The sequence below is a fragment of the Lithobates pipiens genome, unplaced genomic scaffold, assembly GCF_037356315.1.
Source record: "Lithobates pipiens isolate NorthernLeopardFrog02 unplaced genomic scaffold, aLitPip1_a1.2 Scaffold_18, whole genome shotgun sequence".
Taxonomy (NCBI): domain Eukaryota; kingdom Metazoa; phylum Chordata; class Amphibia; order Anura; family Ranidae; genus Lithobates; species Lithobates pipiens.
Window position 1 is genome coordinate 24,632,724 of NW_027507758.1, and position 21,967 is coordinate 24,654,690.

The following is a 21,967-nucleotide window of genomic DNA, read 5'->3' on the forward strand; positions in this document are numbered from 1 at the left end:
GTGAAGGGGGGGTGTGAGTGTGCCTGGCATGTTCTACTGTGAAGTGTCGTGTTGGTGCAACTCACCGATCCTCTCTCCTCGGTGCCGGAACGAAAAATACCGTCACGGAGGAGAGATTACATCACTTCCTCTCCTGTGTTTACATTACAGGAGAGGAAGTGAGGTCACGGAGCATTTCTATTCGTCGGGAGCGATCGCGAGGGGGTGGCCATGAATGAATGGCCGCCCCCTCATCCCGGATCGCTCCCGAACGAATACCGACCGCCGCAGGCACCGGGGGAAGGCAGGGACGTATATATACGCCCATATGCCTGCCCGTGCCATTCTGTCGACGTATATCGTCGTGCGGCGGTCGGCAAGTGGTTAAATTAATTTTTCTAGATATTTTTGTTGTTATTTTGTCTCTCACTGTTAAAAATAAACCGACCATTGAAATTATAGACTGATCATTTCTTTATCAATGGGCAAACGTACAAAATCAGCAGGGGGATCAAATACTTTTTCAGTCTCTGTATGTATTCCATCTGGTCATTAGCCATTTGCCTGCAGTTTTAGATAAGGACATAGATATACAACATAAAAAAACATAGAATTAAAATAGAATAGAAAATCAATAAATAAATAGAAGAGAATAGAAAATAAAAGAATGAAAGAGAAATAAATAGAATAGAAACGAAAAAAAACCCTATAAAATAGAATATAACCCTCTTCCGAAATTCGAATTTGGAATAGAATAAATTTGAATAGAATAGATTAGAAAACAGAATAGAATAGAAAATAAGAGAATAGAATAGAAAAACATAGAATAGAGTAAAATAGAAAGAATATAAACCGTCTTCTGAATTTCAAAGAGAATAAATTAAAATACAAATAGAATAGAAATGAATAGAATAGAAAAAATAGAACTGAAAAGAAAGAATATAACAATCTTCCGAAATCCGAATAGAATAAATTTGAATTCTAGTACAATAGATTAGAAGATGATAGAAAGACTAGAAAAAAAAAAAACAGAATAGAATAGAAAAATTTGAAAGAATAGAACGTCTTCCGAATTTCAAAGAGAATAAATTAAAATACAAATAGAATAGATTAGAATAGAATTTGAAGTAATAAAATAGAAAAAAATAGAAGTGAAAAGAAAGAATATAACAATCTTCCGAAATCCGAATAGAATACATTTGAATTAGAGTAGAATAGATTAGAAGATTATAGAAAGACTAATAGAAAAACAAAACAAAAGAATAAAATAGAAAGAATACAACCGTCTTCCGAATTTCAAAGAGAATGTTATATTCTTTCTTTTCAGTTCTAATTCATTCTCTTTGAAATTCGGAAGACGGTTGTATTCTTTCTATTTTATTCTTTTGTTTTGTTTTTCTATTAGTCTTTCTATCATCTTCTAATCTATTCTACTAGAATTCAAATGCATTCTATTCAGATTTTGGAGCTTGTTATATTCTTTCTTTTCAGTTTTAATTCAATCTCCGAAATCCGAATAGAATACATTTGAATTCTAGTAGAATAGATTAGAAGATGATAGAAAGACTAATAGAAAAAAAAAACAATAGAATAGAATAAAATAGAATATAACCGTCTTCCAAATTTCGAATAGAATAAATTAGAATTCAAATAGAATAGAATAGAAAATAAGAGAACAGACTATAAAAAAAAAAAAAAAAATAAAAAAAAAAACACAACAATAGTATAGACTAGAATAAAATATAAAGAAAATAACCCTCTTACAAAATTAGAATTTCAAATAGAATACATTTGAATTCAAATTCCAGTTAGAATTTTTCAAATTCTGAAAACAAATTAAACAAATTTAAACAAAATTTAACAAATTTAACGAAATGAAATGAGTTTAGGACATATAACATAACGACAATAAAGAGGCATCTTTGTGTTAATATTTTTATTTGTCCTTTGGATCTGTGATGAAAGCACAAAGTTACAGCTGGAAGAAACACCATGCCACAAAATTGCATAGAATTTTTTACCCCAAATTTAAAATCATTTGTGAACTATATATATACCGATTGGAAATGAACAACCGAATGACACAGGCACCTTTTTTTTATTCCTATGCCTCCGACATACAAATCACAAAGTCTAATAAACCACTTACAATATTAATACCAATGTTTACTATAACGTTCATTTTGCAAATTTTAGACAATGTCCTTTTAGTGTGTGATCTTTTTCATGAACATAAAAAATAAAAATAAAATAAAAACTGGAGTATGATAAATTCAAAATGGCCGGCATTTGCGTAGAGACATTTTATTTTTATTTTTTTTTTTCATTGTGTATCGACTTGGAAAATCCAAGTGGTTCTCAGTAGTATACAGATATCCAAAGTATACAATCAAGAATATTCATTGTATATGTTCTATTTTACAAGACAGAAAATTCACTATGAACTATTTCACATGTTCAACACGTAACAAGGCAAACACGGAAAAAGGCAAAAAGACCAGTACATGAGAAAAACCCCTTCCTTACATTTTTTATTTTTATTTTACATTTTTTTTTTTTTTTTTTTTTTAACTAGTTCAAGTAAAATTAAAGTGCGCCTGTTGCCTATAAGCAATAGAGACCGATATTTTGGACCTCATGTTTGAAAGTGTTTAGAAGAAACTTTCTGTTGTGTATCTAGCAACCAAATGGATCTTCAAACCCTCTCATAACCTCCTAGTCAGGTCAGTCGTAAAGGAAATTGAGAGTATTCAGGGTGGTCACAAGGTAACAGAAGAGGTCAAAATTTCCATCTGGCTTAATAATCTCATAAGGAAACGAGGGGAAAAAAATTATAATTTTTTACATTTTTTTATTTATTTTTTATTTATTATTTAATTATTTGCACTCAGGTGTCTACTGTAGATGGACAATGTTGCTGGGGTTGCAATGGACAATGTTGCTGGGGTTGCAATGGACAATGTTGCTGGGGTTGCAATGGACAATGTTGCTGGGGTTGCAATGGACAATGTTGCTGGGGTTGCTCATTCAGTTGAGGATGGTTGGCCCTTCATGGAGGAACCTGCAGCCAGCACACACAAAATAATAATAATAATAATAATAATAAAAAACGATGTGGTCAAAAGTTTTTTGAAATTTGACCATCACATCCAGTATATGAGCAAAATGATGGAATTTAGGTATTTCCATGATTAATGTTACAGTATACAAAGACATTTTAGTTGATTGTGAGCCTCCAACCTTGTGACTACAGTTCGGGGAAGACCCCTTTTCTATTCCAGCGTGACTATGCTCCATAAAGTAGACATCTGCTGTTCGTTTTCTTCCGAATCGAAATTCGGAAGAATTTTTTTTTTTTTATTAGTTGAATGCATCCAATTGCAATTGCAATTTCTGAATTACAATAGTAATGAATTTAAAAGAATCTAAAATAACGAAAAGAAATTCAGACGATTAGAAAATTAATTTGAAGTAAAATTTTAAAAGTAGGAGAAAAAAAAAGGAATAGGGTAGAAAATAAAAGAATGAAAAATAAAAACAATAGAAGAAAAAAAGAATAGAATAGAAAAATAAAAGAATAAAATAGAAAAAAAAAATGTAACTGACTTCTGAAATTCGAATTTAGAATCGAATAAATTTGAATTTGGAACAGAATATATTTGAATTCGAGTAGAATAGATTAGAAAAGAACATAAAAAATAGGAAAAAAAAGGATATAATGGAATAGAAAAGACAGAATATAACCAACTACTGAAATTTGAATTTCGAATAAAATAAATTTGAATTCAAATAGAGTAGATTAGAATAGAAAATAATAGAATAGAAAAAATAATACACCAGAATAAAAAAAAAAAAAAACAATAGACTAGAACAGAAAAGGATAAAATAAAATAATTTCAAATAGAATAAATTAGAATTCAAATAGAATAGATTATAAAAAGCATAGAAAATAATAGAATAGAAAAGAATAGAAAATAAGAGAATAGTATAAAATAGAAAACAAGAGAATAGTATAGAATAAAATATAAAAAAAAAAAAACAATAGCATAGACTAGAATAGAATAAAATAGAATATAACTGTCTTACAAAATTTGAATTTGGAAAAGAAGAAATTCGAATTCGAAAAGGTCAGTTCAAATTTGAATGCAGATTCGAATTTTCTGAATTCAGCCGAAATCGACCGAATTTGGAAAACAAATTTGAATTCAAATAGAATAGCTTAGAATAGAAAATAATAGAATAGAAAAAATAATACACCAGAATAAAAAAAAAAAAACAATAGACTAGAATAGGAAAGAATAAAATAAAATAAATTCAAATTTCAAACTGAATTAAATTCGACCGAATTTGGAAAACAAGTTTAACTAAATAAAATTATTGAAATAACAAATCAAAACTATTTTTTTTTCATTCTGCACATGTCTGTCCAACATAAAGACATGCTTGGATGAGTTTGGTGTGGAGGAACTCCAGTGGTCTGTACTGGGCCCTGGCACTATTGAACACCTTTAGGGTGAATTGGAAAGGGTTGACAGCCACCTCACCCGCTCTTTTTGGCTTAGTGGGCACAAATTTCCATAGGCACTCTTAGGGCTTGTTTAGACTTGTAGCCCTGGTGGTAAAAATAGGAGGTTAAGTGTTTTACCACCACCTGACTGCCTTCCCTTAACCTTACGTAGTCGCTGAAGTGGATTGTACACATGCTGCAGCAAAATTTCTAAGTGCTGATGCATTTGGCGGGCAGTACCACCAGTAAACGTGACCCAGGGTTAACAGGTGGTAAGGAGGCACCAAATAGCCTCACAGTCATTTGTCAACTGCCCTCCAAAAAGCCATCAATGGTGGCAAGGGCTGTCGCAAGTGTACACTTTGGGGTGTGATGCCAATGAGGAAATGCCTTAGCCCTTGTACACACGGTCGGACATTCTGACAGAAAATGTCCGATCGGACCGTGTTGTCGGTTAATCCGACCGTGTATGGGCTACATCGGACTTTTTCCGTTGGAATGTCCGACCAACAAAGTTTGAGAGCTGGATATAAAAAATTTCCGACAACGTGATCCGATCGGACTTTGTCCGAACGTTTGTAGAGAATTCCGATTGGACAAAGTTCCACGCATGCTCAGATCAAATTCCTAGACCAAAGCTATTGGCTACTAGCCTGAACGTAGTCCCGTCGTAACTAAATAACGTCATCACTTTACGAATGATCGGATTTTCCAACAACATTGTCCGACCGTGTGTATGCAACACAAGTTTCGGACAAAATCTGATAGATTTTGTTGTCGGAATGTCCGACCCGTGTGTACAAGGACTTAGGAGGAACTTGGTGGGGAACAACACTGATTGCGGTGTGTCCATACTGGACATTCCATCCTCACTGCAGATCATTGCCCTGGTTGTTAGTATGCTGGCTACAGCTGAGCCACACAGGGTCACTGGTTCACCACCTCAACCATAACAGCCAATGAAGTCAATGACACTGTACAACCAAACTGCCTGCAACCTGGCAACCAATGGCACACAGAATAATTAGTTACAAGAATGCAACTGGCTGGGTCACACTGTTATTAGTAGCTCTGCCAGCATCTTAGCAACCAAAGCGGGGGGGGGGGGAGCAAAAATAGGGTGGCATGGGGAGGTTGGGGTGTTGGAAACCTAGAGGGGGACAAAAAAAGCCACCTCAGACAGCCAATCACCTAGACACATTACAAAGCACACTCCAAAACCCTGTGGTGCCACATCTCAAGGTTTAGATCCGTGCTCTGTGTTGGAAACCTATAGGGGGGGACAAAAAAAAGCCACCTCAGACAGCCAATCACCTAGACACATTACAAAGCACACTCCAAAACCCTGTGGTGCCACATCTCAAGGTTTAGATCCATGCTCTGTGTTGGAAACCTAGAGGGGGACAAAAAAAGCCACCTCAGACAGCCAATCACCTAGACACATTACAAAGCACACTCCAAAACCCTGTGGTGCCACATCTCAAGGTTTAGATCCATGCTCTGTAAGGTGTCTAGGTGATTTGCTGTCTAAGGTGGCTTTTTTGTCCCCCTCTAGGTTTTCAACACAGAGCATGGATCTAAACCTTGAGATGTGGCACCACAGGGTTTTAAATTGTGATTTGTAATGTGTGTAGGTGATTGGCTGTCTGAGGTGGCTTTTTTTTGTCCCCCTCTAGGTTTCCAACACAGAGCATGGATCTAAACCTTGAGATTTGTCTTTTTTGCCCCCCCCCCCCCTTCCTCAAGGTTTCCAACACCTCAACCTCCCCATATGCCTATAGTTTTGGAAATGGATGTCCCGCAAGGAGATGGTATTCAGGGGTCCACAAACGTTCAGCCATATAGTGTGCCTCACTGGTTACGAGTGCTCTTGCCCTGCTCCTGCCATAACTGAGACATCAACCAAAACTTTGCTTGGTCTACATTTCTCTGGAAGCCATCAACTTAATTGCATCCACCCGAGGTTACAAAGGGGAGAATCTGTTTGGTTGCTACTAACAATACAGACATTTCTTCCTTTAGAAAACTTTCATACCGGAGGCCTTTTGTGTCTTGAACTACATTGTTCAGTTCACTAGAAAGTAGAAACTAATGACATCTGTGAGGAAAAATATTAAATACCGACACAACCGAGGCATCACAAAGTGCCATAGGCTTCAATGGCAAGTCCCCGGTGTACTGAGAGGAGACAATTTCATTGATATTGGTTCAAAACACCACCAGTCCTCAGGAAGATGACTGAGTAAAGAACTATCCAACAGTCCGCGTTGTCATAGCCTTCAACCAAATTGTTCTCATTATTCCATAATGTAGTATGAGAAGGAAACGGAGAATTTGGTTAGCTCGGGCAACACAACTCGGCCAACTCTCACCTCGAGCACTTTATTAAATGAGGTTTAATATCATTTCCTCCACTGTAGGTGACAGGGTCTCCTTATGATCCTTACTGATAATTGTTTAACGTTTATAGCAAAAAACAATGCAAGATATGTAACACATTACATTACAGTTGCAAAAAAAGTGTCACTTCATAGATACAGTATAAAAATGTATATATACAGTAAACGACGAGAACAACCGCTTTTCAAAATTAGTACATGTCCATATACAGGTCTCTTCCAAACTGATATTTTATTTAGAAATAAAAGGTTGGTCTGTCTCAGAGTTAGTAGAATGACTATTTACAAAAAAAATAAAAAATAAAATTGTCATTGGGATTTGAAGGTGAATTGTTAAGTTCCTCAAAAAAGACTTTTCTATGATATTTTATTTTATAGTATCAATATGTTACAAATTGTTGTAAAACTTTCTGGCAGTGAATACGTCAGTAGAGTAACACAGCTTAAACAAAATTCAATAACACAGAGGTAACATGATTGTATATCATCAAGGTGACAAATGTATTTCTTATGGTAAAAAAAAATGAAAAATGAGGCCACACCTTCTTTTCCACCTTAGCTAGGCTTAAGAAGGCCCGGCAAACAGAAATGACAAGAGCCTGTTAGGCAAATGATAAGCCATATAGAGTCAGAGAATAGAAAATGGCCACCACAATGGTGCACCTCTCTTGGGCCACCACAATGGTACACCTCTGTTCGGCTACCACAACGGTACACCTCTATTGAGCCACCACATTCGGACAACTTTGTTTGGCCACCAAAATGGTACACTTCTTGTTTGGCCACCACTATGGTTCCATCTCTGTTGGGCCACCACAATGGTAACCTCATTTGGGCCACCACAATGGTACACCACTGTTGGACCACCACAATCGTACAATACTGTTGGGTCACCAAAATGGTACACCACTGTTGGGCCACCACAATGGTACACCACTGTTGGGCCACCACAATGGTACACCAACACAATCTTACAATATTGTCGGGCCACCACAATGGTACACCTCCATTAGGCCACCACAATTGGACAACTCTGGCCATCACAATGGCACACCTCTTGTTTGGGCACCACAATGGTCCCCCCTTTTTGTTTAGCTACCACAATGGTACACCACTGTGGGACCACAACAATAATACAATACTGTTGGGTCACCAAAATGGTACAGCTCTGTCTGGCCACCACAATGGTACACCTCAGTTGGGCCACCAAAATGGTACACCACTGTTGGGCTACCACAATGGTACACCTCATTTGGGCCACTACAATGGTACACCTCAGTTGGGCTACCATAATGGTACACCACCACAATGTTACAATATTGTTGGGCCACCACAATGGTACACCACAGTTGGACCACCACAATGGTACATCTCTATTGGGCCACCACAATTTGACAACTCTGTTTGGCCACCACAATGGCACACCTCTTGTTTGGCCACCACAATGGTACACTACTGTTGGACCACCCCAATCATACAATACTGTTGGGTCACCAAAATGGTACAGCTCTGTTTGGCCACCGCAATGGTACACCTCAGTTGGGCCACCGCAATGGTACACCTCAGTTGGGCCACCGCAATGGTACACCTCAGTTGGGCCACCGCAATAGTACACCACAGTTGGGCCACCACAATTGTACACCACTGTTGGACCACCACAATGGTACACCTCATTTGGGCCACCACAATGGTGCACCACTGTTGGGCCGCCACAATGGTATACCTCATTTGGGCTACCACAATGGTACACCACCACAATCTTACAATATTGTTGGGCCACCACAATGGTACACCAGAGTTGGACAACCACAATGGTACAACTCTATTGTAACACAATTGGACAACTCTGTTTGGCCACCACAATTGTACACTACTGTTGGGTCACCAAAATGATACAGCTCTGTTTGGCCACCACAATGGTACACCTCAGTTGGGCCACCATAATGGTACACCTCAGTTGGGCCACCGCAATGGTACAACACTGTTGGACCCTCACAGTTGTACAATATTGCTGAGCTACAAAATATAGGTGTGTAATGCATTTTGTATTTAATAAAACTGCTATTTCCTGCAGAGTGGAGTTCTCTTTTAAGAATTATAAAGTTTAATTACATTTGAAAAAAAATGTATAGGTATAATGAAGTGCATTTTCAGTTAAAATGAATTGTATGTGTTATCCCTTTTTTTTTTTTTAAATAATACGTAAAAAAAACAAAAAAAAAAAACTTTACCCTTCACAGTACATCTGGGAGTTTACTAACAAAAAAATCTGATATGAAGATGTAGGATATATTTACAATAGTATCATATTTGTTATCGATGAAGTCATATCGAACTCTCAACAATTATTTGGGCCTGCCCTCTGGTAGCAAGCCTGATGCACTTAAAGCCCTTTTCCATTGATTTCTTTTTTCTTTTTACGAGGTTGGTCGCTAGGTCTTGCCTCAACCCTCCCCATTTGTACGGGCTTGGGGCCAGCATGCAGAAAGTGGTGACACGTCCATAGCCAATTTTTAAAATCATGCTAGGCCAATTAACCTACCAACATGTCTATAGGTTGGTATGTGAACTTGGGAATTCAATTTACAAGGCAGAAGTACAAGTTACAAAGCACTAGGCCACTAGCTATATTAGGAAACTTGTTCAAAGGAAAGAGGTTGGGAGGGTCCACAGAGGCTCTTTTGTTCCTTCAGAAGGCCAGTTCAAACCTGGTATTCACCTAATTCTATGTTTATTAACCATACTAGTAGAAAACGTATAATTAGGTGGTGGCTAATTCAGGGGGCTCATTCCTAAAGAAAATATAAGGTCCTTCGAGTGAATTTGGTTGCATTTTAAACTTCCTATGCACAGAATCCTTTTTTAGGAGATCTTGGTGTCCAGCTAAAAATAAGTTGCTAACAAGTATGAAGTTCAGGAAACTAGGGACACCATTGAAGCAGCAGACCACTATAGTGATGGAGCAATATGGAATAGGAGTCTTTACTCAATCCTGCTCATTTGTATGGGCTTGGGACTGGCATGCAGTACTCATGGATAGCCAATTTATAAAAATTTTTTTTACTAGGGTCAATTAGCATACCAGCAAGTCTTTGAGGTGTTATGCCGCGTACACACGACTGGACTTTCCGGCAGACTAGGTCCGACGGTCTTCCCGACGGACTTGCTGAACGAACGGACTTGGCCACACACAATCACACCAAAGTCAGACGGATTTGAACGTGATGACGTATGACCGGACTAGAATAAGGAAGTTCATAGCCAGTAGCCAATAGCTGCCCTAGCGTCGGTTTTCATCCGTCGGACTAGCATACAGACGAATGGATCTTTCGACCGGACTCGAGTCCATCGGAAAGATTTGAAACATGTTCTAAATCTAAAGTCCATCTGATTTTTAGACAGCAAAGGTCCGATGAAGCCCACACATGATCGAATTGTCCGGTGGATTCGTTCCGTCGGACATTTGCTGTCCAAAAAGTCCGGTCATGTGTACACGCCATTAGAGGAAACCAGAGCAGCTGAAGGAAAACCACATAAGCACAGTGTGAACATGCAAACTCCAAATAGATAGTGTCCTGGCTGAGATTCAAAAAAAGGACTCCAGTGCTGCAAGACATAAGGGCCAACCACTGGGTTAGCAGTATCAAACCATTTTACAAACCCTTGTCAGCTATGCTGTACCTATTCGTAATAGACTGGTCCAAGAAATATGAAGAGGAGGGATGGATGACTTTATAATCTACCAATTAAAAAAAAAAAAAAAATACACAGAGCTCTCTTAATGATGAAGGGGCAGAGCAAGTGACTTCTTGCACTCAGTGTGCAGAGCGTAAGCCACTGGAGCAGCACCTAGAATTTATTGTCTATCACTGTATGAAGTGTATCACTATGTGCTACTAGCGTGGTTTCCAGTATGCCCAGCAGCTTTTCAGATATGGATAATTACATCATACTAAGGTGGACCAATGGAGGTTGGCAATTAATATAATGCCCAGGGATCTGCTTTAACATCTTTAAAGCTGAGCGCCTAACAGATATAAAAATAATGCTCATCAATGCACTTGTGTATTGTGTACTTGTTAAAAACAATTAAATTCATTTTTAAATACAACTAGTGATGGAATTTGACTTTATTTTGCTATCTTGTAGACTGCTGTACAGTAGAACTTGAGATTAGGGTAGGGTGGGGCAGCACTGGGAACCAATCAGATGTGCAAATATACAGACAAGGAATATGCTTACAGGAGGAGAGTGCACTCTGCTGAGCTTCTTATGCCCCGTACACATGATCGGACTTTCCGACAACAAAACTGTGGATTTTTTTTCGAACGATGTTGGCTCCAACTTGCCTTGCATACACACGGTCACACAAATTTTGGCCGACAAGACAAGATGTACGTGATATCTCCATTACTAACACTAGTTATATGTCCGGCTCGTACTTGATTCCGAGCATGCGTGGACTTTTGTCCGATGAACTTGTGTACACATGATCGGAAAGTCCGACAACAAACATTTGTTGGCGGAAAATTTGAGAACCTGCTAGCCAACATTTGTTGGCGGAAAGTTCGACAACAAATGTTCGATGGAGCGTACACACGGTCGGACTTTCCGCCAACAAGCTCACATCCAACATTTGTTGTCGGACTTTCCGCCAACAAATTGTGCCAGCTTATTGTGCCCCGTACACACGACCGGACTTTCCGACAAGACAGTGGATATTTGTTCAAATGATGTTGGCTCCAACTTGTCTTGCATACACACGGTCACACAAATGTTGGCCGACAAGACAAGACATACGTGACATCTCCATTATGAACGCTAGTTATATCTCCGGCTCGTACTTGATTCCGAGCATGCGTGGAGTTTTGTCCTACGGACTTGTGTACACACGATCGGAAAGTCGGACAACAAACATTTGTCGGCGGAAAATTTGAGAACCTGCTAGCCAACATTTGTTGGCGGAAAGTCTGTCAACTTATGTTCGATGGAGCGTACACGCAGTCGGACTTTCCGCCAACAAGCTCACATCCAACATTTTTTGTCGGAAAATCCAATCGTAGGTACGGGGCATTTGTGTTCTACTGCTCCTTCATGGTCCAGTCATAGGCTGGGGGTGGAGACATGACTATTACTTCACTTCAGTAAAGAAAAGTCAGGTCACCAGCTAATGTGGAGTTTAGCTTTAAGGTGAAATATCAAGTTTAGGTTGTAGATTCACTACAGGCAGGCTAGAATACTATTACTCTACATGTATAAAATGTATACCCTCAGCTAAGCAAAAATGAGCCTAAATGTTGAGAATCGAATAAGAAGTGAAGATCTGGACCATAATTGTAGTTAGATGTACAGTAGTTCTATCCAACATTTGAACATAGATGTATAAGAGATGCACACAACAAATCTCTTCCTTCCTTGCCCAAAAATTACCTTTTTCCTTGACGCGTTTCACTGAAACGGCTTGATCACAAGAAAACACAGCATTGTCATCGAAAAACATTTTGTGACCTACACTCACACACTGCAGCCAGAACTAAGGTTGTTTAGTCAATATTCTCTCTAAAAAAAGCCTACAGTCAACAATTAACGAGCAAGTACTACTTCATACATTGTAGCCACACGAAGAGCATGACTCCCAATATCTCCTGAGCTATGAAACTGTTAACAGCTCGTTAGAATATTGTGCTGTCTGAAATCATGGCTGCTCTTATGTTGGGCAGGGTGGCCGGGAGTTCACAATTTGATCTTCTCACCATTGATATTCTCTTAAAAAAAAAAAGCCTACAGTCAACAATCAACAAGCAACTACTACTTCATACATTGCAGCCACAGGAAGAACGTGGCTCCCGATATCTCCTGAGCTATAAAACTGAAACAGCTCATTAGAATACGGAGCCGTCTGAATGGCTGCCGTTATCTTGGGCAGTGTGGCCCGGGAGTTGACAATTTGATCTGACCCCATTGTAAATTCTACGAACATGGAACCATGTCACCTATAAAACGGAACAATTTGATCACTTCACGGAAGCTGCAACATCGTACAGCTTAATCTCCGTGTTTTGTTTTGTTTTGTTGTTTTTTTTTATAGCACAATATGTATTTTTTTTTTTTTTATTGTTTCCATAAAAGTTTACATAAACTATAATACTTTAATATTTTTGATCCTGCAAAATATATTTATATATTTATATATATATCTATATATTTTTTTTTTTTTATTAATTTATAACCAAAGACTACTTCAACGTACAATACAACACTAATACCACAGAAAAAAAAAAAAAAACTGTTACACCTATTTTTATTTTACTAATTTGCAGAATCTAACCAAGAAGTTAGTCTTCTTTGTTCCGACATGCACAATTGGCTCCCTTTTTCTTCTCCTGAGGGTTCAGTTCCCCATAAATAAAACCCACATGCTCAACACCTCTGAGGTATAACTGTGGGCACACGCATAAACTGATAAATACTTCCTGCGATGGCCTTCGAAGCTTTGACCACGGTCAAGACGTAACTGTCATTACTTATATAACAAGTACATAAAATATCAAAAAAAAAAAAAGGGCAAGCAACCAGTGCTTGCAAATCAAAAAGGTTTCATCTTTCAGTGCAAACGTAAAGCAAATATTTAGCTATTCAGGTGCAGTTAAAAAAAAAAAAAAAGGACGGTCGGGCTTACTTAATAAGGCAATGCAACGTGCAGTAAGCCACAGCAGCCAATTTACAGTTTATGGAGATCAGTAAAAACAGACTCCTGATTGGCCGCCAGGTAAATTGGGCTTTGCACAATAGAAATGCGCAGGACACTGCTTTAGTGAGTAAGCCAAAAAAAATATCTGTCAATCACGGTGTAGCCCCGAAAACCAACATAAATGCTGGTCTGTAGTCTTCTGAACGTAGACTTCAATAAAAGCTCCTTAGAACACACCATGCTGATCTGTTTTGCCTATTTGGTAATGTGTGTTTGGCTGGAAGCTACTTTCAGTTGTGCAATACCAACAAAGAAGCAATACAGAACTGAATGCATGTTAATTCCTACATAGAAACTCTTCCAAGACATAGAATAGTGTTAAATAGTTACAAAAAAAAATTACTGCTGAGTGCAATACAAATCTACTTCTTCTGGAAGGGTGCATTTAAAAGAGCACTTAAGCTTCCGACACTGAGCACTAGGGGCAGCGTTCACAGCGCACACAATAAGTAACAGGCGATGCGTAGGCGCTCCCCCTACCAGCACAATAAGGTATTGCCACGTTGCAGTCAACATTAAAGTGATGTGTCAAATGACTTTTCTGGAGTTCCCGCCTCTCCTTCCTCCTCGTGGTCCAGGCTTTTATGGTTTCCAGAATTGGGAGATTTGCCGCTGTCAGGCGTTAAGAGTGCAGAGCTATGTTCACCATCCTCACTGAATTTTCCCTTCATCGCTTCCTGGACAAATTCCTGGATTTCCATGGGAAGTCGTTTGAATTTGTCTTGATATTCTTGATCAAGTTCCACCTGCAACTGGAACACAGGCAAGGGATATAATTACAACGTTTTGGCGACCTTGCTGCTGTTTGATTTGCATTTTATTAGACTATCATTATATATTTAAGCAAAACTAAAGTTATTATTACTATCATTATTTTTACTTATTTTTTATTTTTATTTTTTTGCAACAATCACATGATCATTCAAAACCTTGCCATAAGACTGATTACATTGGGGTTGATTTACTAAAGGCAAATAGACTGCATTTTGCAAGTGCAGTTGCCCCAGAGCTTAGTAAATGAAGTGAAGCTTCACATTGCAAAGAATATCCAATCACATAGAAGGAAAATAAAAAACAGCATCTTTGCTTGCACATGATTGGATGACTGAAGTAAGTAGAGCTCCCCCTCATTTACTAAGCTATGGTGCAACTGCCCTTACAAAGTGCACAGCTTATTTGCCTTTAGTAATTCACCCCCACTGCATTCTTTGCATTTCTTTAGACATGCTGGGTTGTCCAAGAATGAAAGAGCAAGTGCAGCAACCAATGCACATTGCTGTGGACCCTTACTTCATGCACCAACAGGGGAGTAGATATGGGGGGGGGGATATGGGGGTCCAAACCATCCCATGAGAATCCTGGCTGGTGGCTGCTATAAGGCACCAAAGTTACATACCCTGAACATTCTGCTGTGCCTACTTGTCCCACTGTTCTGTCAGAAGTGGGAAAAATACATCAGTACATGGGTATACCCATGCACAGCCAATCATGTCTTTGGTCAACTGTACATAAGACCTGAGCTCCGAGCTTGTAGTTATCAATGGAAAACAAGTGCAGTGATCACCAGACTTGTAGTCCTTTGACACCAGCTCAGTAACTGAAAGTCCATACCTCAGTACAGACCAGCAGCTATAGAAAGAGCCTCCAGGAGCCTGTGCACCCCGAAGCTAAAAATCCAGTGAACATGGTTGCAATGCTTTGCAGGCTCCTTTGCAAAAAAAAAAGATAAAAGAAAAAAAAAAATCCACATTACATTTTTTTTTTTTTGCAAGGGTGGGCTTATCTTTCAAGATGGAGTACCCATAGGGCCAGTGTACCTCCCGTCTAGTAGTCTGTTTGTATTAGACTTGTCCTATGATGACCACTAGTATAAAACATTATATTATAGAAATAACTAACTAAGCATCACTTCTGAAGATATTTTTCAGTAGCACAATCTTCAGCTTGCTACATTCAGAGGTAATATAAGGTTTTCCATGTCGTCTGCTCTATATTTAGTATAATTAAGTGTCCATAAAAGGTAGCGAGCGGAATGCTATAAAAACGAAACTACTTCCTGTTTTCAAAACAAATATAGCTCAGGTCCTACTGGTGACAAGTGACAAGATTCCCACGACTATTCTGCTAAATGCTGTATGCATGCCTGCACTAGAAAAATATGGAGTCTCGGGGCACATTTAAGGCATAAAGCAAATATAGGTACAATTTTTATTTTTTTACAATTTTGCCTGCAAGATAAGATTAACAGGTTTATTTGGTAGTCGAAGGGTATGCTAGGAAAACAGTTAAATACACATAATGTACTTGTACAGTTGCTGTTTTACCTGAATTTGACATTTTGGGTTTAGTTACATAGTAGGTGAGGTTGAAAAAAGACCATCCTATGTGTGTGATTATATGTCAGTATTACATTGTATATCCCTGTATGTTGCGGTCGTTCAGGTTCTTATCTAATAGTTTCTTGAAACTATCGATGCTCCTCACTGAGACCACCGCCTGTGGAAGGGAATTCCACATCCTTGCCGCTCTTACAGAACCCTCTACGTAGTTTAAGGTTAAACCTCTTTTCTTCTAATTTTAATGAGTGGCCGCGTGTCTTGTTAAACTCCCTTTTGGGAAAAGGTTTTCTCCCTATTGTGGGGTCACCAGTACGGTATTTGTATATTGAAATCATAACCCCTCTCAAGTGTCTCTTCTCCAGAGAGAATAAGTTCAGTGCTCACAACCTTTCCTCATAACTAATTTCCTCCAGACCCTTTATTAGCTTTGTTGCCCTTCTTTGTACTCGCTCCATTTCCAGTACATCCTTCCTGAGTACTGGTGCCCAGAACTGGACAGCATACTCCAGGTGCGGCCGGACCAGAGTCTTGTAGAGTGGGAGAATTATCGTTTTATCTCTGGAGTTGATCCCCTTTTTAATGCCAATATTCTGTTTGCTTTGTTAGCAGCAGCTTGGCATTGCATGCCATTGCTGAGCCTATCATCTACTAGGACCCCCAGGTCCTTTCCCATCCTAGATTCCCCCAGAGGTTCTCCCCCCAGTGTATAGATTGCATTCATATTTTTGACACCCAAATGCATTATTTTACATTTTTCTACATTGACCCTCATTTGCCATGTAGTTGCCCACCCCATTAATTTGTTCAGATCGTTTTGCAAGGTTTCCACATATTGCAGAGAAGTTATTGCCCTGCTTAGCTTAGTATCGTGTAGTGAGTCTTGTGATCTACACACATCTGCCACAAAGCACAGCCAGGAAGGTCAGTCTAATAAACTTTTCATAAACTCCTGGCTCAGATTTACCACTTCCTGAACAGAGGTGATAAGACTTTTTTTTTTTTTTTTTAACTAGATGGACTTGTGTCTTTTTTCAACCCCGACTATGTAACTATGACTGACCCATTTTATAATGTCACGTGGTGACGTGAAGACCTAAAATACAAATCAAATGGCAGGAGCGTCCCCAAGGAACGGTAATAGATATGGTTTGGACAACCAACCTGCAACCATGGTTTTCCTAAAGAACAGCATGAAAAAGATACATTTCTTTGATGTTTGGGGGTTGCATTACTAAAACTGGAGAGTGCAAAATCCAGTGCATCTGTGCATGGTAGCCAATCAGCTTGTTCAATTAGGTTTTGGCAAAAAAATTGGTTTCTATGCAGAGCTGCACCAGATTTTGCACTCTCCAGTTTTAGTAAACTAACTCTTTGGTGTCCATGGCTACTAATATTTGTCCAAGCCTTATCTATTACCATTCTTTGGGGTCCCTCTACCACTTGATGGGAATTTTTGATCTAGACCATATGACATGATCTACCAGACCAACCAACCTACAGCATCTGAATGCAACCATGGTTTTCTAAAGAACAGCATGAAAAAGATACATTTGACATTTGGTGTCTATGCCAACTGATATTTGTTCAAGCCATATCTATTAGCCCTTGTACACACGGTCGGACATTCTGACAACCAAATCCATTGGATTTTGTCTGCCGAATTTTGTCCGAAACTGTTGCATACACACGGTCGGACAAAGTTGTCGGAAAATCCGATTGTACATAACGTGATGACGTTATTTAGTTACGACGGGACTACGTTCAGGCTAGTAGCCAATAGCTTTGATCTAGGAATTTGATCTGAGCATGCGTGCCACTTTGTCCGTCGGAGTAGGCTACACATGATCGGAGTATGTCAGATCGGAGCATTTTGTCAGAAAATTTTACGGACAAGTTGGAAAACTTGGTCCGTCGGATACTCCGACGGAAACAGTCCGATGGAGACCACACACAGTCGGATTATCCGGCAAAACGGTCCGATAGGACACATTCCATCGGAATCTCCGACCGTGTGTACAAGGGCTTACTGTTCCTTAGGACACCTCCTCCATTTGATGGGTATTTTTGATCTTCACCATATGACTTTAGCTACACGACTGACCAACCAACCCATAACATCTGAGTGCATCCACTGTTTCTTAAAGAACTGCATGAAAAAGATATGTTTATAGGACACTTGGTGCCCATGTCAACTGATATTTGTCCAAGACTTATCTGTTACTATTCTTGGGGTGAAGCTACCATTTGATTGTCATTCTTGATCTTCACCATATGCCATTATCGACCAGACCAACCAACCTAGAGTATCTGAGTGCAACAATCATTTCCTAAAGAGCCGCATAAAAAAAATATACTTTTATTGGACATTTGGTGTCCACAGCAACTGATATTTCTACAAGACTTCTCTATTACTATTTCTTGGGGTGCCACTGCCATTTGATGGGTATTTTTGATCTTCACCATATGACGTTATCTATATGGCCAACCAACCCAGAGCATCTGCATGCATCCACTGTTTCCTGAAAAACTGCATGAAAAAAATACGTTTATTGGACATTTGGTGTCCATGCCAACGGATATTTGTCTAAGCCCTTGTACACACAGTCAGAGAATCCATCGGAATGTGTCCTATCGGACCGTGTTGTCGGATAATCCGACTGTGTGTGGTATGCATCGGACTGTTTCCATCGGAATATCAGTTGGACTAAATTTTCCAACTTGCTGGAAATATTTTCCGACAAACTGGTCCGATAGGACATACTCCGATCGGACCCAATTTTCCAACATGTTGGAAATATTTCCCAACCAACTGGGCTGGTCGGACATACTCCGATCATGTGTAGAGAATTTTGATCGGACCAAGTGCCACGCATGCTCAGATCAAATTCCTACATCAAAGCTATTGGCTACTAGCCTGAACGTAGTCCCGTCATAACGAAATTACGCCATCACGTTCTGAAAGATCTGATTTTTCGACAACTGTGTCCAACCGTGTGTATGCAACAGTTTAGGACAAGATCCGATGGACAAAATCCAACGTATTTGGTTGTCGGAATCTCCGACCGTGTGTACAAGGGCTAAGACTTATCTATTACTATTCTTTGGGGTGCCTCTGCCATTTTATGGGTATTTTGATCTTCACCATATGATGTTATCTAGAAGACCAACCAACTCAGAGCATCTGAGTGCATCCATTGTTTCCTAAAGAACTGCTCGGAGACAGAAGTATTCTCCACACGTGTATATGATAAAGGTTGCCTTACACAGCTTACAGTGGTTGTTCGCAACCTCAACATATGTGAGTTAATACATTTTTTTCTTATCTACCTTTAATTTAAAGCGGGAGTCCGCCGGGATTTTTATTTTTTATTTTTAAAAGCCAGCAGCTACAAATACTGCAGCTGCTGACTTTTAAAATAGTGACACTTACCTGTCCGGCGCGCCCGCGATGTCGGCACCCGAAGCCGATCTCTCGATCGTCTCTCGGGTGCTGCCGCCGCCATCTTGGGTATGGGAATCAGGAAGTGGAGCCTTTCGGCTTCATTTCCCGGTTCCCTACTGCGCATGCGCGAGTCGCGCTGCGCAATAAGGATGGACCCGCTGCCTCTGGGATCTGTGTGTTTCCCAGCAGGCAGCGGGGGACTTTCGGAAAGGGGCGTAATCTACGCCCCTTTCCGCAGAGAGCTATCCCGGAAGTAGGTGCAGATACCTGTACTGTACAGGTACCTGCACCCCCCTCCCCCCTGAAAGGTGCCAATTGTGGCACCGGAGGGGGGGGAGGGTTCCGATGAGCGGAAGGTCCACTTTAGGGGGGACCTCCGCTTTAATACACATTTAATACTCAATTTTTCCATATCCTACTAGTCAAAAGCCATTACACTCCTGTATTTTTTTCTCTTTCCTGAGTTTACTGCAAGTCTCCTCTTTTTTGTGAGGTAGGTGAGTCATTTCTGCTTTATCCATTTTATAATGAGCAGGCTTCCCATGCCCTTTGTTTGCCAATAGCTTGCTTATTAGCCATACAAATAACCAGAATTGAATAACAACTCATAGACTTCATTAGAGTTTAAGAACTTTGATCCAAAGTCGAGAAACTGTTCGTGAACCTAACAAAGGAAGATCTGATCACCCTTATTAGCTACAAGTAGAGAACACACAGTTCTCTTCATGCCTTTCTTGAAATATGGACTCTGTTAGCTGTACATTGGAAATAAACTGTTCCAACTGCTTATATTTTTCTGAAATCTAATAAAATATACAACATTTTCTTCACAGCTCCTTCTCATAATAAATGTAGAAATAGAGAACAAAGGCCCTTTGATGGAGATCCTGCAAATCCATAGGTTGAGTGAGCAGTCAAAGAAATATGACGTGAAAATAAACTGCAGTTATAAATAGGGAATGTCTTCCTATTAGAGGAGGTAGAGTTCTTCTATTCGGGGATCTGAAAATCTCCTTTAATACCTCCAGTAAACACGTGAGGTATTTATATATTCATCTTTTGCCTTCCTAAAATAAAGCAATCTTTCAGTGTCAGCAACAGACAGCAAAGCCCCGCGAGCAGTCTCTTTCCCCCTATGGAAATCATCACTCCGTCTTAGTTCCTTCTTACTTTGGTGTCACCCAACCAGAGTTTGTCTCCCATGGGGCCTGCTAGCACAGCTGCTCATTTTGTCTTTCATCTTTGCTGCTTCTCACTGTTTGCTATCCCCTTTTCTCTAGCTATAATAAAACCAGCAGCACAAGGACCTACAAAATCAATTCCCTTGGATCTACCTACACCAGTTAAATTGGCGTTAAAACCCCAAACTAAATCTAATATGCGGTAACTTTAACCACTTACAGACCGGACCATTTTGCTGGTCAAAGACCAGACCACTTTTTGCGATTCGGCATTGCGCCACTTTAACTGGCGATTGCGCGGTCGTGCGACGTGGCTCCCAAACAAAATTGACGTCCTTTTTTTCCCACAAATAGAGCTTTCTTTTGGTGGTATTTGATCACCCCTGTGGTTTTTATTTTTTGCGCTATAAACAAAAAAATAGAGCGACAATTTAAAAAAAACGCATTATTTTTTACTTTTTGTTATAATAAATATCCCCCAAAAATATATATAAAAACATTTTTTTCCCTCAGTTTAGGCCGATACGTATTCTTCTACATATTTTTGGTAAAAAAAAAAAATAATAAATCGCAATAAGCGATTATTGATTGGTTTGCGCAAAAGTTATAGCGTTTACAAAATAGGGATAGTTTTATGGCATTTTTATTAATAATTTATTTTATTTACTTTTTTACTAGTAATGGCGGCGATCAGCGATTTTTATTGTGACTGCGACATTATGGCGGACACATCGGACATTTTTGGGACCATTGTCAGTAATACAGCAATCACTGCTATATAAATGCAGTGATTCCTGTGTAAATGACACTGGCAGTGAAGGGGTTAACCAGTGGGTGGCAGTGTAGGGGTTAAGTGTTCCTAGGGGTGTGTTACTAACTGTTGGGGGCTGGGCTTTCATTTAGTGAACACTGATCTCTGCTCCAATCACATGGAGCAGAGATCAGCGTCACTAGTTGCTAGGCAGAATGGAGAAACGCTGTTTACAACGGCACTTCTCCATTCAGCCGTCCCGTGAGAAGATCGTGGGTATGCCCGCGGCGATTGAGTCCGCGGGACCCACGACCGGACTCACGGGGGCGCGCTCGTGATGGCAGGGCGGCATTGAAGATTGGACGTACCTGTATGCCAATATGCCTGCCCGTACCATTCTGCCAACGTACATCGGCGTGCACTGGTCGGGAACCGGTTAAGATATTTAGATGTTGGTTCCTTATTTTCTATAGGGTTTTTTTTCCCCCTTTATTTTCATCTGGTGATCAGGCCAGTAACACGCTTCCTGTCTAATGCCGCGTACACATGATCGGAATTCTTGTCGGAAAAAGCTCTGATGGTTTTCCTGACGGAATTCCGCTCAAACTGCCTTGCCTA

General features: G+C 39.6%; 1 protein-coding gene and 1 long non-coding RNA gene across 2 annotated transcripts in view; one reads left to right on the top strand and one right to left on the bottom strand.

The window, feature by feature from the left end:
- Nucleotides 1–1,900: 1,900 nt before the first annotated feature.
- PLCB1 (phospholipase C beta 1) overlaps nucleotides 1,901–21,967 on the bottom strand; it is a 957,098-nt gene continuing 937,031 nt past the window's right edge. Inside the window, exon 32 of the mRNA XM_077485489.1 lies at nucleotides 1,901–14,382. Coding sequence (XP_077341615.1) covers nucleotides 14,152–14,382 — 231 coding nt within the window. The 3' untranslated portion in view covers nucleotides 1,901–14,151. The remainder of the gene's footprint in view (nucleotides 14,383–21,967) is intronic.
- LOC143987029 (uncharacterized) overlaps nucleotides 15,714–21,967 on the top strand; it is an 88,221-nt gene continuing 81,967 nt past the window's right edge. Inside the window, exon 1 of the long non-coding RNA XR_013276585.1 lies at nucleotides 15,714–15,835. This is a non-coding gene — a long non-coding RNA (uncharacterized LOC143987029). The remainder of the gene's footprint in view (nucleotides 15,836–21,967) is intronic.